Genomic DNA, 17,325 nt, shown 5'->3' with positions numbered 1-17,325 from the left:
AAGAGATGCAGTTTTCAATCTTAGATATACAAATATAAGCCTATTCAATGTTGATTTTTTCCTCTCGCAAAATTAGTAGAAAATATGTGAATTTTATATTAGCTTTAGGAGAATTTAAATGATTGAACTATTTATGGCGAGTTAGTTTAAAGTCTTAGATGTGTACACAAAAAATCCTTTACAATTGCGAGATATTTTAATGAACTTTCGGGGAATTCAAATGGTTGGGGCATATTGGCGAGAATCTTATTTTTGCAAAGCCAGTTTTATGTCTTAAATATAATGTATAAATAATCTATACTGTTCTCTAACAAAGTAAGAACAAATTTAAGATTTATATGAACTTTAGGGAAATTTAAATTATTGAAAAGTATTGAACTAAATCTTATTTATAAAGTGAGACAATTTGATGTCTTAGATATGCAAATATAACCATACGGAATGTGGCTGCTTTTAACCCAACAAAAAAAGTAGAAATTGTGTGAACTTTCTACGATATTTAGGGGAATTTAAAAGATTGAGACATATTGAACTAAATGCTATTTATGGAGAGACAGTTTTATGTCCTGGTTTAACACAAACAAGAAACAAAGCTACAGTCGAGTGAACTCGACTGTGGGATACGCTATTCATTTTCAATAGAAGCAAATGCAGTATTATTCCTAAAATATACCAACTTATTATACTAAGAAAACCTAAAATATACCGAAGACTTTATTTGGTACTTTGATATATTTTCATATTTAAAATATACCAAAAAGACGGCTATAGGCATAAAGTTATAATACCTTTCTACTCTATGGGCAGGCAATATAAAAATCGCAACAAAGTTGCTTCGTTTCTCTCACAAAATAAGCAGAAATTGTGTGACTAGAAAAGTCCATCAATTAAATGTCAAGCTATAGTGCAGCAACTGTTTAATTTCGCATTGTCACTCCAGCGTCTAATGGAGACCAAGTCGAAATTGTGGATAGCATGAAGAAATGGTAGTTGAAAGCCCGTCAACATGCCAACAATTGGCCTTGTTAGTCAGCGTGAGCTGAAGAACTTGATTTCACCTCGGCAATGGAGTGACGGAAGGGGAAGTTAACTCAGTGGGACTCACTCCAAAAAATCAAGTCAAATAAGAGCAAACCTATGCCAATAGCAGAAACCAGGCCAACCATGTGTGTGTGTGTGTGCCAGTGTGTGTGTGTGTGTGTGTGTGAGCACGTGCACAACTGTACTTTTGACGCATTTAAAACCGCCTTCACTCACACATCGCGATTGCGCTCACAATAACCGACAATCAGCTCCATCAAAATTGCAATGGAGGATTTTAGCCCGCATTTTTTTTTTTTGGGTGGTTCACAGCTTACACTGAAGTTGAAACTTTGCTGCAGCTTTTAGCAAAGGCATTTCCACAAAACAACAACAACAGCAGCAACAACAACAACAATAGACTTACACAATGCGCACTTTTGATTAGGAAAAATGCCGCCAGGTAATCGCTACGGGCGCAGCCACAAAAGCCGCTCGCTTCGCTGAGCTCGCTGACTATTTGGTTGGTTGAGAGCGGGGCTTGGAGGGGAGCTGGGTTTTGGTTTGTGGGTTGGGCGTGAAATGAAATAAATAAAATAAACCACAAGATGACGTCGTCGCCATGACAATAGCTCGATGACAGAGGGGTGACAAGAGGTGCGGGCGGCGTTTTGTTTATTCGATAAATCTATTGCAAGGCGACGACCATCGAAACGGGCGAATGAATGTGGTTCAGTAACTGGCGGTCGTTCAAGCTGAGCGGGTAAGCTGTGGAAGACGCCCCAAAAAACTTGTCTCAGTCTCAGAGTTAATTCTAAGGATCGTGGGGTGCACTGTGGGTGTTGTTGCCATATTCACAGTTACATTCACATTCACATTCAGATTCACGTTCACATTTCACATTTAGGTTCAGGTTCACGTGTGTGCGCGCGCAAAACAACAGTTATTATTGATGGCTTCACTTTAACTTGCAGTTGGTGGCTTGCTGCGGGCTTCATTAAGTGGCAAACTCAGAGACTACGACGACGACGACGACGACTCGAAGAGCAGACAGCCAGGTTGTTTTGTTTTGGACGTTGGCAACGTTGTCGCAGTTATGGATTCACCAACACCGCCAATTGTCATCGACGATTCGAACGGTTCAGCAATGGACGCCTGTTTCACGGCATTCGACAAGGATGGGTGCGTATTTAAATGTTGTGACGAACGACAAACAGAAAACGGCTAAATAAATAATAATAATTATTTGAATAATAATAATATGCAAACAAAGGCAACCAACCAAAATTAATTAACGGTCTGTTTAGTGCATAAATTAACAATATAAAAAAGACAATTTCAATTTACGATTCATAAAATGACCAAAAGTTAACATTCTATTAATTTATTAATTAATAAATGCCGCGTAAAATTACTAAAACTATTTCTAACAAAACGAAAAAACTATAAAACATTTTTTATTACATAACATTGTGGCACATTAGATTTAAGGCGGTTTTTGTCAACTTTTAATTTGCTACACGGCGACCGCAAAGTAAATCAATTACTATAAAAAATAATGCATATTTATGCAAATTGGCAAAAGTGTAAAAGTTGCAACAACAAATAAATAAATTGCAAACATAAATAAACAAAAATTAACTGAATTAACAGCATCAATGGTTGGACCAACAAATTTGCAAATTTACAGTAAACACTTGCATAAATTATTAATGAAACGTGACATAAAAAGCTGCATACAGAAAGAGAACGAAATCTAAGTTAATTTATTAATGCAAAGTTGGAGTACAGCAGCAGCAGAAGCAGCAAACAAAAAAAGAGAGAAAACGAATTGAAATAAAAGCACAACGAGGACAAAACGTTGCATAAATTAATTCTAATTGACATTTTCAACAGTTTTATAGGGCCATCCATTTAAAACGCAAATCAATAAACGTAATCGCATTAATTTTACCTTAATTAAACGAATTGAAAGCAGCTGCTGGGATGATGATGGTAGGCCCCAAAAAGTATGCTATAAATAAATAAATTTTCATTCATTTGGCAAACGGCAAGTTAAAGCTCTGCTCTCCAAATGGCAACGACAACAACAACAACGACAAGAACGACAGCAACAGCTACAATGACAAACAACCCCTAGGCAACTGGCCCCAACTTTTGCAATTCACCTTCCCCGCTCCCGCCCTCTTTCTAATCCTCTACCCTTGCGCCCTAAGACTCGCTCTCTCGTTCTCTGTGTTTAGCTGAGTCTCTTCCTGCTTCCCGAAAAACTAACTTTATTTGCTTGCTCTGCCTGCCGTTTATTTTCATGCCTGATTCACCTTTGCCGCCGCCGCCGCGTCTCCTCCTCCTCCGACGTCGCTGCCACCTGTCTCCTGTAGCGATGACCGCCTGAATCTGGATGAGTTTACGCTAATCTGCCGTGCTCTGTTCCGCAACGACAAGGGCCACATCTACGACGTACCACACGAACGCCTCGAGCAAATATTCGCCGTCTTTGATACAAACGGCGATGGGTTCATCGATAGGGAGGAGTTTAAATTTTGCTGGAATCAATGGATAAAAACGGTAAGCAGCGTTTCATCTTCATCTACTACTACTTCACACACACACATATACACGTTTCAATCTCAGTGTCTGTACTTATTATATACTATACAATGTGTGCGTACGTGTCTGTGTATGTGTGTGTGTGTGTGACGTGTGTGTCTATATCTCCCGGGCCTTGTCTGGGTTAAGCTTTTACCATCATCCACTATTATGAAGCGGTGTATTTGCTGTGCATGTGCGTGTGTACATGCGAATGTGTGTGTGTGTGTCTGGTAAGGTTCTCGTCACTCAGTGATTCATATCCGGGGACTCATAAAATCATAAAATGTGATAATAAAATATTTGTCAACGTTTTGCCAACGCGGAAGCTGCGTCATAAACCCAAAACACACGCATAGAGAGCCAGAGAGCCAGAGAGCGAGAGCGAGCGAAAGAGAGAGCAAGATAAAGCGGTGTCCCACCGCACACAAATTCGCAGTCATTCGCAGCGTTTGCAATCAAAGTGGCCGAGTCCCGGATTGTGTGTGTAATTCAATCCTGATCAGTCCTTGTTGGACGGTAAAATGTCGCTTACAGCAAATGTCACACGTCACACATTGCGAGGTCTGCCGAGTTTGCCAGTCTGCATATGGGGATTGCTTTCATCATCTCCCATCCCCCACTCCCCCAAAACCCAAGCCATTTTCCCTGCACAGACACACACACACACACACACACACACACACACACACACACACACACACACACACACACACACACACACACACACACACACACACAGTTACTGCTGCTCCTGTTTTTGCCCACAACCAAAAACTCATTCCTTCGCCCAGCTATCGTCATCGTCATCATCGCCACTGCCCTGTCACGAAGCGACGGCGGCAGTGGTAGCGTATGCAAATGTGATAATCTGATTCTGTGAATGTCACACACAAACACAAAAACAGACACACACACACAGACAACAGAGTGACACATACAAACACAATACTCAGAGCCTCTCCGCACGTAAAGTGATAAAAACGCGTGACAAATAAAATGCCACAGAAAGCGAACGGAGCTGCATTCATTTGGTAAGCTCGTTGCTCCATTTCCCCCCTCTCGGTACCACTTCCACTCTTTCCTCTCGTGCTCGCATTGCCTTCGCCCTCATCGCATTGCCAGCATATTAAAATAAAGAATTTTTCGAATAATTTTATTGTGCGAATAGTCAACGAAGCCAGGCCATAGCTGACTTCATCTACTGCTGCTCGCTGCCTTTTCTTTGCTTCCTTCGCTTTCCACATTTTTCACATCGGAATGAGCTGAGCAACATTGTTGCCACAGTCGCTGCCATAAAATTGCGTACGTGATGTGAAAGATGTTGCGTTTCGCATGTTTTAAAGCTACTTGAAAGTTTTTGACTGCTTCACAATTAACATAACTCTCAAGTAAATCAAAGAAAGCAAAAAATAAAATATTACGAAAATCACAATAACAGAAAATTTAATAAGAAATCCACTCGCACACAATTCACAATACAATTCTAATTCAGTGTACAATTTAAAGAGAGTTTGGAAAAATAACAACGAAAACTTTTTCGTTTTGCGGTAATTTTGTGGGTTAATGTATTTTTAATATAAATTTCAACATAATTTGAATTTAAACTGAATTGTAGCATAGATTAACAGCAACTTTATAAAACTTTTTTCTTTTTTTTTCGCAATGTCCACTTTTTATGCTGGAAATTTTTGAATAAAACTTTTCTTTTCTCTGAATTAACGAGAACTCTACATATTTATTTAATAATGAACAATTGCGAAAAATTACCAAAATTCCCAAATGTTGCAAAAGTTTTTTTTTCATCCGTATTTTGTCTTCAACTGCTTCAATATGATGTTAAAGTTTCTTTAGAAAACCTTACGAAATGGGCTTTAATTTGTGCACCGAGATTTCTATAAATTCCTGAAGTGAATGCTTTTGTTGAACTTTCTTCTGGCATGGAATGTATGAACATATGTATGTGTGTGTCCTGTAATGTGAACCCCAAATAAATTACGTATACGCATGGTAGGTCGTTCGCATTGTCTGGCTGGCTGGCTGGCTGGCTGGCTTGGTCTGCCTGTTGAACAATCCCTCGTTTGTCACGCGACAAATTATTTCACAAAAATAATTTCATTTTTGATATGCCATTTAAACGATGATGATTCTCCCGCCACCTCGCTACTCGCCCCTTACCCATCGAATGGAATGGTGAGCGTTGCCAAATTGTGTAATATTGCATAAAAATTTATTAACATATAAAAAAATCTTCCGGCAGCTGATATCATAATAAAGGGAACACTTAAAAAATGGCAGACCTCGGTGACACCCCACACTTCCTTTCGCTGCCACATCCCTTCCAGCTACATACAGTTTTTTTTCGGTTTGCCAAAAATAAAAAAGCAACAGAAGAAAAAATTGCGCCCCATAAAATTGACTTTTGTTTGTATTTCCGCATGAATTGCATAAATGGTAATTTTGCAGTTTAATGTTTGCGTGAAGCGCGCACGGACAAAATAAAATACAAAAATACAAAAAAAAAAACGAAGGAAAACAACAACAAACGAAACGAAGCGGCAACAACAAACGAAATTTGCATAATAAACAAATCAAATGATGGACGGGCTGGGAACGAAACTTAGACGAATGAAACTTGTGTCCCGCGTTTGGAATTAAATAAACACATAAATAGAACATTTAGCGCCGTAAATCATTTGCATTGCTCGCTAAATATTTTTGCGGTTTTGTGGTGTGCGTGTGTTTATGTAACAATGAGTATATATTTGTTTTCCCTCTGTGTGTGTGTGTTTGTGAGTTTGAGTCCATCTGGCTGTAAAGTATTTTTTTTTGTGGGGTGGGGCTGCATAAAACTGAAACCGATTGAAGTGGCAGGAAACGGAAATGAACGCAAATTTATGGAAATAATGTGACTGGCCGCATTTGTGTAAAACAATCAATAGAAAGGTGCATGCGAAAAACGGATTTGAAAAAGGGGGATCGACCATGGAGGCTACCTAATTTTGTGGGCATAATTCAATGTGACGCGTTTACAATTTTGATGCTTTTATTGTGTTGTGTTTGCATTTTTGTGCCATTTCGAAAATGCGTAATTTATGTGCTTAAATGTGCAGAAAATGCTTTTTAACCAACTGCACAAAAGGTATACCTAGAGTAAAGGCAAGCGTTGAGGACGTTGAGGTGCGACGGGGGGGAGTAGTAGAAAAGGAGTTCTGTTGTTTCCTCAAGCGTAAAATGCTGCGGTTTTGACAAGCAGCCGCAACACAAGCGAAACCGAACAACGAACAGTTTTTGATGAGGGACCAAACCAAGTGCAGGGCAAAATGACCTTTTTACCTAAAGTTTAAGTGCTGGAATTGAAGGTAAAGTCGTGAGTGACGGCGGTTTCAATTCCACGGGGATGATTTTACTTTAAGCTCACACACACACACACACACATACATTAATTGACAGCGCAAAGTTTATATAAAAAGTATCCAAGCACTTTGCAAAATATTATTATAATTGAAAACGAGAAGCTGACAATGGGATTTTTCCTTTTTCGAGGGATGAATTTTGCTCAGCGACAACCTGTTGCATTTATGTCTTTGTTTTCTCATCAAACGAGATGAACTGTTTTCCGTGAACTCGACAATGGCTGTTAACATTGCGAAAGCGCCTAGGAAAGCAGCAGCAGCAGCTGGCAGTTTCATTTTATATTTGAGGGCCGCCATTACCATTTCCTTAAACAGTTTTATCTTCATATAATACATTTATTGCTGTTGCCACCTGCTCGGCTCGGCTCTTAGCCATCTGACAGTCGTAAATTGCCAGCGTTTGGCTGGGATTCAGAGACTAGGTTATAAATATATGTAGTATGTACGTGTATGAGGGCAAGCAGCGTGCTGCTGGCACATTTAGAGAGCCGTAATATATCATATAAGGCGCGTCATCATATAGTTCATTGAACCCCCGACCACAAAGTGACTCAAAAATCTTCCGCCCAAAAAGCTTTAAGTGTCTTACAATGTCTACCGTTAATCTTGGGTGCACTTACTTATACCCATACAAATACACACACCCACACACACACAGCTGGGTAGAAGAGGGGGTGACTGAGGTGGTTCCGTGGTGCAGCATCGTTTATAATGTCTTCATTTATGGCACAATGTGCCACAGTTTTTTTTTTTCGTGCTCAGTTACGCACCGACACCGAAAAACACGGCCAGCAATCCGTGGAAAGAGACTTCGTTTGGTGGCCATGGTCGGGGGGAGGGGGATGGACTTGGAAACACAGCCGCACAGTGAGTGCCAAAAGTCGCCCTACGACTTGTCTGCTCATCGAGCGGAAAATAATATCTTGCTATAAATTTGGGCTCCGTTTTTCTAACGCTGTCGCGTGTCCAGGGCGCTTAATTTTTTCTCGTCCTTTTTCGTGTGCTCTTCTTCGTCGTCTTCTTCTTCTTCTTTTGCTTCTGCTTTAGCTTCTACATCTTCTGCTTCTTACTTGGTTTACGGGATTCCCAATCCTCAATGCCACCACTCACCGTCGCGTCGTCCTCGACTGATGAAAGTTTAACGACCAAAGTTGACACGCTGCGGCGATTATTTAGAAAGTTAATGACTTATAACACACAAGCGCAAGTGCGAGCGAGACGCCGCGACGGTGTCGCACAGAAAGGGACAGAGCGTGTGGAGTTGAGTATTAAGAGTGACAGAGATAGAGCGGGGCATAACAGTTGATATAACGTTGGAAAACTGTTGGCAGTTTTTGTTTAATTGGATTGGGCAGTTGTCAGACATGAAAAATGTTTTTCCAATAGAAAAAGCTTTCCTGCATTAGGCTTCATTAAATCAAACAAAACGATAGCACCCCAGGAAACAGAGAGCAGAATAGAGCAATAGAAAGAGAGGGAGAAAACAGGTATGGGTAAGAAACGAAATGAAATAGCAATGGATGCAACATTCCGATGCAAACTAAAATGCCAGATGAAACTAGATAAACAACTTTATGGCTTAATGGCAGACAGCACTGAAGTGAAGATAAAGTTTGCTTTTACAGAGAGTTTTTAAAAGAGAGCATTAATTGGAAATATGATTTATGCTTCTTTGCTAAAAGTGAACTCCTAATGTTCTAACAATAGCTATCATCAATATTTCTGATAATCATCTGCTTGACTTATTCGACTTCAATATAACATTCAAGCTTTATCAAATTATGTATCAGATCTCTTATTAATATCTTTAATACTCGTCTCTGCAAATTATTTTATGAGATAAGCATCCAGGAAATATATTCACAGACTCAATATAACATTCAAGCTTTGTCAAATCATGTATCAGATCTCTCAGATTATATCAATAATACCTTGAATACTCATCTCTTCAAATTATTTTGAGAGTTGAGCATCCAATAAACATATCCACAGACTCCAGACACCACTTCAATATGACTTTCATGCTCAACTAAAATCATGCAAAATCATGAATAGATCTCTCAGATTATCAACAGACATCAAGAAGTTGCTGGCGAATTATCAGCATATCATCTGCATAAATTTGTCGTAAGCAGCTTATTGCCACATGAGCTTGAAGTTCTGTCTGCCGATAAGTGTGTATTATTGGTGTTGGCAATATATTGGTGTGAAATCGTGGGGAGTTCGAAAACTTATTTATGGTTAGTTGTGCATAACTCTCGCTCGTTCTCTCTGCCTCTGTGCTCGCTAGGCATGTTGGGTTGCCCAACAATTTCTGGTCCCAGTCAGCCGCATAAATTGTATAATGTAATTTTCCAGCAACTGGCATGCCTCCACTAACTCTCTGTCTGTCTCTGTCTCTGCCTCTTCCTATGCCTCCACCTCATCATCACTCCTGGTGGGTCCGTCGCATCCGTAAAACCCACAACTGTCAACGGCAATGTGTGTTGGAGTTGTCTGCCTATGTGAGGAGTATGCCAAAAAAATAAATGTATACAAGTGAGCAGAGGAGTTGGAGGTGAAGTGGAGAGGGAGGCAGACAGGCTCAGAATCGGGCCCAGAACTGCCAGAACCGCCAACTTATGCAACAATTTCAAAACGGAAATTGCTTTAGCACCTGCCCCACATACCCATACAGCCAATACACACCCACACCCACACACTCACACACACACATAGGCCTCCCCAACATCGATGTGTGTGGGTGTGGCTGGGCACGTTTCCCTTTTGGCACATACTTCAATATCACGTTGAATTTCATTCGATTCGTGCGCCTTTCTGCCTGCTTTTGGATCCTTCGGTTCGTGGTCCTTGTCGACGTCACCATTTGCCGTCCTCATTCGTTTAGCTTGGCAACTTTTTTGGCACACACGGCGCACACTTTGACAGTTTGTCTGCGGCTCTCCCCAAAAAAAAACCCGGCTCGGGATGAAGTAGCTCCGGTATCCAACTAAAAGGCAACCCAAAAACGTCGGCGCTTTGGGTTTTCGGATTTTGAAATTTATTCTGCACTGAAATTGACTCGAAATGTTGTATGCCGTGCTCGACACAACGAAAGTTTCTCTTCCATTTACTTGTGTGTGAGAGTATAGAGATAGAATTCAGCAGATAGAAAGAGAGAGAGAGAGAGAGAGCGAATGTGTGCAAGCGAGAGCAAAGTTATTTCTATAACTTGTTCCTTTTGTTTGGCCCCTGACAGAATCGGGTTGAAGTGTAATTTGAATTTAAGATTTGCTGTGGTAACCACAAGGTGCCTTGTCTTGCCGCACCTCTTTGCTGTCTCTCTGTCTGTCTGTCTGACTGTCTCTTCGTTCCCGTGGAGCCAAAGGCATTTCGGGTGTCGCCATGTCTGCCACATCCACATCCAAATCCAAATCCACAACGTGTCTGTGGGACTCGTTCTCGCAACGCTCAATAATTAATTTAGCCGTAACATATTTGCCAGCCAAATGAATGAACCAGGATTTTTACTCTCTCTCTCCTCTGCACACTCCAATTTGTTGCTAGTTGCCAGTTGGTTGTCGCTTAACCAAGAGTTTCACTTTAAGTTTGAAAGCATTTCTTGGCTATTGCCACAGCACTTTAATCAAACATTCATAGTTGCAACTTTAAATTAAACGGCTCAAACTCTGCTGGCAAACTCTGCTCGGCTGTGGGTGCGGGACGCACTCTTGTTTGAGGCCAGGATGTGGGTGGCTAAAACAATAAGTGCTTGGGCCAAGGGTCAGTTGTTTGCATTAGCCAACGCCGACGCCAACGCCAATGGAGCCCAGTGGATGAGGTGCGTGTTAATTTGCCAACTTTAGTAAACTGTGCGACAGCAGATTGAGAAAGAGGAACGGCAGCAGCAGCTGCGTCAAATGCTTCATAATTGGATGGTGCTGTGATTTCTTGCGGTGAAACTCTGAGGTAAAATTGCGGAGCAAAATGAGAATGTGTGTGTGTGTGTGTGTGTGAAATGTGAGGAAAGAGTCGAATCGAATTTAAAGTTTTTTAAAGTTTACAAACTAAACATTGTAAAATTAATTGCCGAAATGTGTGTGCGAACTTTGGGTAAAATTTGATTAAAGAAACTAAAACAATATTTGCTATTTGGCAATTGGGCATGGGGAAATTAAATTCAGTGAAAGCCTTGTCTTTGGTCGTCTAATGGCCATGCTAAGCTCTAGCATAATCCACGTGTGATATATGTTTTATGGGCCAAGACAACTCACCGCACAAATTGATACATTAACTACCTTTATCCGGCCATTATCTCTAAGTATGCTCTCTAACCGAAAACTATGCTCAAAATGCGTCGTCCCCATGCTCGACATGCAAATGTAAATCACTTCCGCAACTATGCGGCTCCACTGCACCATCACCACAGTAGCATCCGAGGCAGCAGAGGCAGAGGCAGCTGAAGCAGAGGCAGCAGCACTAATGCTATAACCACTGCCACAGCCACTGCCAACGGGCGATAAATCATCAACTGCTTAAGCGTTGTCTGCCCCACGACGACAACAACAAGAACAACAGCATCAACAAGAACAACTAACCTTTCCGCCACTCTCCGAGCCCGCAACTTCATTTGCGTGCCACCTGCTGCTGCTCATGCGACTGCCATTGCCACTGCCACTGGTACTGGTGCAACTCACGTTGGTCGCTTTAAAGCATTTAGCTGGGATGACATATTTTAAACGCTCTGCCAACAGTTGCAACACCAACAGCAACAGCCACACAAATCAAAGCTACTGACAACAACAACACACTTAATCAGTTGCTAGAGATGACACTTCATTATGATCATTAAGCTGGCAAATTATCTAGATGAAATAAACATTATTTGGGAAACATTGTGGGACAATCAATAATATTAAGAAATAAATAATAGTATGTCGACATACCAAATGCAATTTTCGGTATATTTCACTATTATTTCAGTATGTTGATTTGGTATATTAAATTTTAAGAATAAAACCACACTGTTCGGGTTTTATTAGAAATGGGTAGCAGATGCTGAGCCCACTCGACTGTAATTTTTCCTGGTTATTTGATAGTCTTGGCGTTTTCTAAAATGCTCTAAAACAAATTGGGGAAAATATTGTAAGACAATCACTATTATTTTTAAATATTATTAAATAAATAATAGTATAACGATATACCAAATGTAGCAATAGGTATATTTTAGTATTGTTGTAGTATATTAATTCAGCATATTTTAGGAATAATACCACAACAGGTTTGCTTTTATTAAAAATGGGTAGCTTTCTTTCTTTAAATTTTAATTAAAATTTCCATTGTATTTCTTTAAAAATTAGCCTATTAATTCTGATTTCTTGAAAAATGTCCAAAAATATGAAATTAATCCTTGGAAGTTAATTGTATTATATTGTAAGTTTATTCGTATGCAAAACCTAATATTTACTCTAATAAAATTTCGTGTTGATATTATACATCGTTTGTGAATTTCTGTCGATTATTGCGACGTGTGTCACGCACTCAGCTCCAAGTGAGTTGCATGCAACGTGCCGATGCTAATGTGCTACAGCTACATACATACATACTTACATCTAGTTCAACTGCTGTTGCCACTGCCACTGCCAGTGTCTGTGCTCCTGTCTCCGTCTGTTCGTCTCCGTCTATGTTTGCGCATAGATCATAATCATTCATAATCAGCGTGCACATAAATAACAAATTAAAAGCGCTTCACTAATTTTAAATATGCTCGAACATAATCAGCTTAGACGACGACGACGACGTCGACGGCGACGTCGACTCTGTTTTGTTGTTGATGATGATGCTCGTCTTCGCTCTCGTTGCTGCTGCTATTGCTGCTGCTGTTGATGATGAGGTTTAATGATGACGTATACTAGGTACTCGCTACTCAGGGCTGCCAGTCAAGATAGCAATGGCATCCTAACGAGCTCTTTGCTCTCATGTGTGCTGCGGAGGGGTTTTTTTTCGAGAGGTTTTTATTTTTTTTGACTGGCTTTTACTTCATTTAAAACGCATTTATAATGGGCGGCAAAAAAAAAAAAGTAAAAATGAAGAAGAAAACTCATCAGCGCACACACACACACCAACACTCACATAAAGAGTCTTATACACACACATACACACACACACACACACAGTGAAGCAGAGTCTAATGCACATGTATACAAATTTTCTTTGTAGCTTTTCATGTTTGTGCTTATGTACTTTGGGCTGACGTCTTTTGTGGCGTCTGCTTCACTTACTTTTGGCCATACAATTTTCTTACAATTTTCGTGGGCTGCTCATGTTACCATCTCACTCTCTCATGCTCGCTCTCTTTCAGTTATTGCTCATTCTAATACACATACTCTCTCTCTCTCTCTCTCTCTCTCTTTCACTTTCTTGGCAGATTGTGCGACCGGTGAACGCGTTTCTCATTGTTGATGTACAAAATGATTTTATAAGTGGTTCCTTGGATATAAGTAATTGCAGTGCACAGCAGCAAGGACACGAGGTGAGTCCGGACAGACACGCAAGCAAGACGTTTGGACGAAGTCGACTGACACAAGAAAAAAAAGTAGAAAGTAGAAAGAAGAAAGTGGAGCTGGCAGCTGGTGGCTGCGAGTCGTGAGTTGTGGCCACAGACGGGGCAGCGGCAGCTAAGCTTAGCTCCAGCTCAGCGCTGGCTGAAGTCGGTTGAGCAGAAGCGTGGGGAGGCCAAACTGACAGGTATGCGGCATGCGGCATGCGGCGACGGAAAGACATAAAACGTAACAAGAAATGAAAATGGAGGCAGCGAAGCGAAGCGCAGGATGAGCCAAAGTCATTGCCGCCGACAACTACGACGACGATGAGGACGATGAGAACGAAGGAGGACAACGAGGTCGACGAAGTAGATGAGGTTGGGCTGGGCACGCTCTGCATGTCTGCATCTCCTCCCCTTCGGAAAGATACAGTATCTGCAACTGTGTGTGTGTGAGAGAGTGTGAGTGTGCGTGTGCAGAGACGGAAGCGGATATGCTTTACTTAAGTCGCATCCGCGCTGCGACACACGCCGGATGTCATCGTCAACGACAGCAGCAGCAGCAGCAGCAAAAGCGGCAGCGGCATCAGAGCTTCGACATCAGCATCGGCATTGGCATCGCCATTTCCATCGCCATCGCTTAACATCTGCGGCAATTGTGTGTCCTCGCTGTCCCTTGTTAGCCTGCTGCTCGATGCCGATGCCAATGCTGCTGCTGCTGTTGCTGCTGCTTCAACTTCGGCCTCATCGTCTTCTGTGGTGCACTTGTTGGCCGGCACTTGCTACACTTCGAACATGAAAATTTGTCAAAATTAATAACACACACTTCCGGTTGCCGCTTTATGGACTCAACTTGCAGACGTGACACACCCCACATGCCGCATGCCACTAGCCGCATTTCGTATGCCACATGCCGCAATGCCAAATGCCAGACCCATTTTCTACTGCTATAAGGTTATCTATCTTTTTGGGAATTTCATCCAATGACCGCGCACCTTCCGTCGCTATTCATAGATACTGGAGCCCATTAACAAGCTACTCGACACCGTGGACTTTGATGCGGTCTTCTATTCTCTGGATTGGCATCCTAGCGATCATGTTTCCTTTATTGATAATGTCAAAATGCGAGCCATGGACGAGGCCTCATCGGTGAGTAGACAAATTTGTGTACAATGTAATTTAATTAAATTTAAAATGAGATGCCAACATTTTATTTAAATAAAATGCAAATATATTGAATAGTCAGAGGTTATAGATATTAAATTTTTGAAAATGTTTAAAACTTTTCTTACTGTATAATAATGTTACAGCAAATTAATTTAGATAAGATAGAAATGACTTCAGAAGTCAGAGGTTATACATAATATTATATTTAAGGAGAACTGAATAACAATAATAACAATACATAAACTAAAACCTAAATACAAATAAATTTAAAAGTGAGTGAAATAAGAAATTCTTTTTAATAGTTGTAAATATTAAAAGTGTAGCAGCAAATACATAATCATTTCACATATCGAAAGCAAATTGTGTTACGAATCACCTCAACACCAAAACAATTTTTTCACTAACACATAGAAAATAACATATATAAACAAGTTATAATGAATTCAAATGGAATAAAAATAATTAAACTATAGATATTATCTTCATAGTTGCATATATTGAAGGTGTTAAAGCAAATTTCTATTGAGATAAAGCCAATAAATTCAAATAAAATTAAAACAAGTAAGAAACATACAGTCTGTGCATAACTTTGAGATACCCTCTACCTATTTTAATAAGAGCAAAACATTGAACTATTTTTACTATATCAAAAATATGCCGAAAATAAAATAATTAATAATTTAAAAATTCATCTATTATAAGAAAGTGACATACGGAAGGAAGTGAATAGATTAGAATAAAAATATTGCATTTATTTAATGAACTTCACAGCTGGATGCTGATTCGGCAAAGGTCTTCGACACGGTCATCTTTGCTGGGCCGCCGCCAATGAAGCAGCGACTGTGGCCACGTCATTGTGTGCAGGACTCGTGGGGCGCGGAGCTGCACAAGGATCTCAAAGTGGTCGATCATGGCATCAAGGTGTACAAGGGCACCAATCCCGAGGTGGATTCGTACTCGGTGTTCTGGGACAACAAAAAAGCTATCGGATACCACACTAAATGCGCAGCTTAAGATGAAAGGCGCCACAGATATCTATGTGTGTGGATTGGCCTACGATGTGTGTGTGGGTGCAACTGCGGTGGATGCACTTTCAGCTGGCTATCGCACCATTCTGATAGATGACTGTTGCCGCGGCACCGATGTCCATGATATTGAGCACACCAAGGAGAAGGTCGTGACCAGCGATGGCGTTATAGTTCACACCAATGAGGTGAGTGTTGAGTGTTTATAATTGAACTCTTTTTTGTATTTAGTATTTATATTTAGGTCAAGGCCATGGCCGAGGGTCGAGATCGTCGCCCGGAGTTGGGCTATAAACTGGCCATGGAGCTAAAAAAGTCCCGATTCGGTGCTGTCGCAACGCAACGGATTTAGGCCATCATTTTAACCAAGTGCAGCGCAATTGATTAAGGTTTAAAGACATCACAAAATATCACAGAGCTAAGCAAAATCACACAAGGAATATGGAAATGAATAATGACAAATTTAGTTAAAGTAGTTAACGTTTAGTGCGTTTTAGTTAAACAATAAAATGGAAAAACAAAAATAAACAAACACAAGTATCAAGTGCCTCGCAAAATGTAGTTGAGCTAGCTTTTGCTAAAAAAGGACATTGAACAATTTTGAAAATAACTAAAATAATTGCGAAATATTTTGGTAGCATTACAATTTTTATATACTCGTACTTAATACAAAACTAATCTTGAATTTTGTGTGTCTATTGACAGGGTATAAGCAAATGAAACGAGCTTAAGTATTACATAACATAATTATTCCTTTACTTGGCACCTGTATTACAATTACAAGTTTCAATCAAGCAATCAGCAAATGTTGTATACTGCACCTGTTTCAACAAAAACAAATACAAATACAAATACAATTTTAAATACAGTTAATAAACAATTTGTAGAGAACTATGGAATGAAGATGGGCTTCAATGTACAAGTACTTAAAAACGCTAATAGATTACATAATAAATAAAAACAACTTATTAAGTTGATTATTTCGCAATTTACCAACTTTAAAGTGTGCTCATTCATGGCTGGGAAAGTTTTACTCAGAATTAGAATTGTATTGTTTCACTAAAACACTAAGAACATAAAAAAAATGATGTTGTTTTAGCTCACAGCAGGTATAACTTTATGATAGCTAAGCTGCTTTGATAAATGTCTCTTGCAGTTGTATTCAATTCATTTTGCATTCTTTCGTTCTCTATACTCAATAGACTCTTCATATATAGCCAATTGCAAACAAAAACTTCAAAACAAACCGAATAAATGTCCTGCGACCAACACACACACACACACACCATGTTCATTCTGTGTGTGTGTCTAGTTGGTGGACAAAGTGTGCAGAGACTGTTAAACGCTTTTTTACCGACTCGCCTTGAATGGTCCACAGCGTCAAGAACAACATCGAGAACGAGAACGAGAGCAAAGTGAAACAATCCATGCAACGTTTAAAGAAACTTTCAACTTTCTGTTTTATGTATATAGTAGTACCTACAATAGTTGTTTGTGTAGATGACTGTTATAGTGTGAGCTGTTGTTGTTGTTGTTGTCAGAGTTTTCCGAGCTCGTTTTTTTGCTATTTTCTGTTGCTGTTGTTGCT

The 17,325-nt window shown here is 40.1% G+C and overlaps 1 protein-coding gene across 1 annotated transcript in view; it reads left to right on the top strand.

Moving 5' to 3' along the window:
* LOC133837499 (uncharacterized) overlaps positions 1-16,733 on the top strand; it is a 32,010-nt gene extending 15,277 nt beyond the window's left edge. The window contains 8 exon segments of the mRNA XM_062268282.1: positions 1,995-2,202; positions 3,402-3,588; positions 13,432-13,536; positions 14,560-14,694; positions 15,484-15,687; positions 15,689-15,925; positions 15,982-16,047; positions 16,049-16,733. Of these exon segments, the coding sequence (XP_062124266.1) occupies positions 1,995-2,202; positions 3,402-3,588; positions 13,432-13,536; positions 14,560-14,694; positions 15,484-15,687; positions 15,689-15,925; positions 15,982-16,047; positions 16,049-16,102 (1,196 nt within the window). The 3' untranslated portion in view covers positions 16,103-16,733.
* The last annotated feature ends 592 nt before the right edge of the window (positions 16,734-17,325 follow it).

The sequence above is a fragment of the Drosophila sulfurigaster genome, chromosome 2R, assembly GCF_023558435.1.
Source record: "Drosophila sulfurigaster albostrigata strain 15112-1811.04 chromosome 2R, ASM2355843v2, whole genome shotgun sequence".
Lineage (NCBI taxonomy): Eukaryota > Metazoa > Arthropoda > Insecta > Diptera > Drosophilidae > Drosophila > Drosophila sulfurigaster.
The sequence above is the reverse complement of the archived record's forward strand: the minus strand, read 5'-3'. Positions and strand labels throughout refer to the sequence as shown.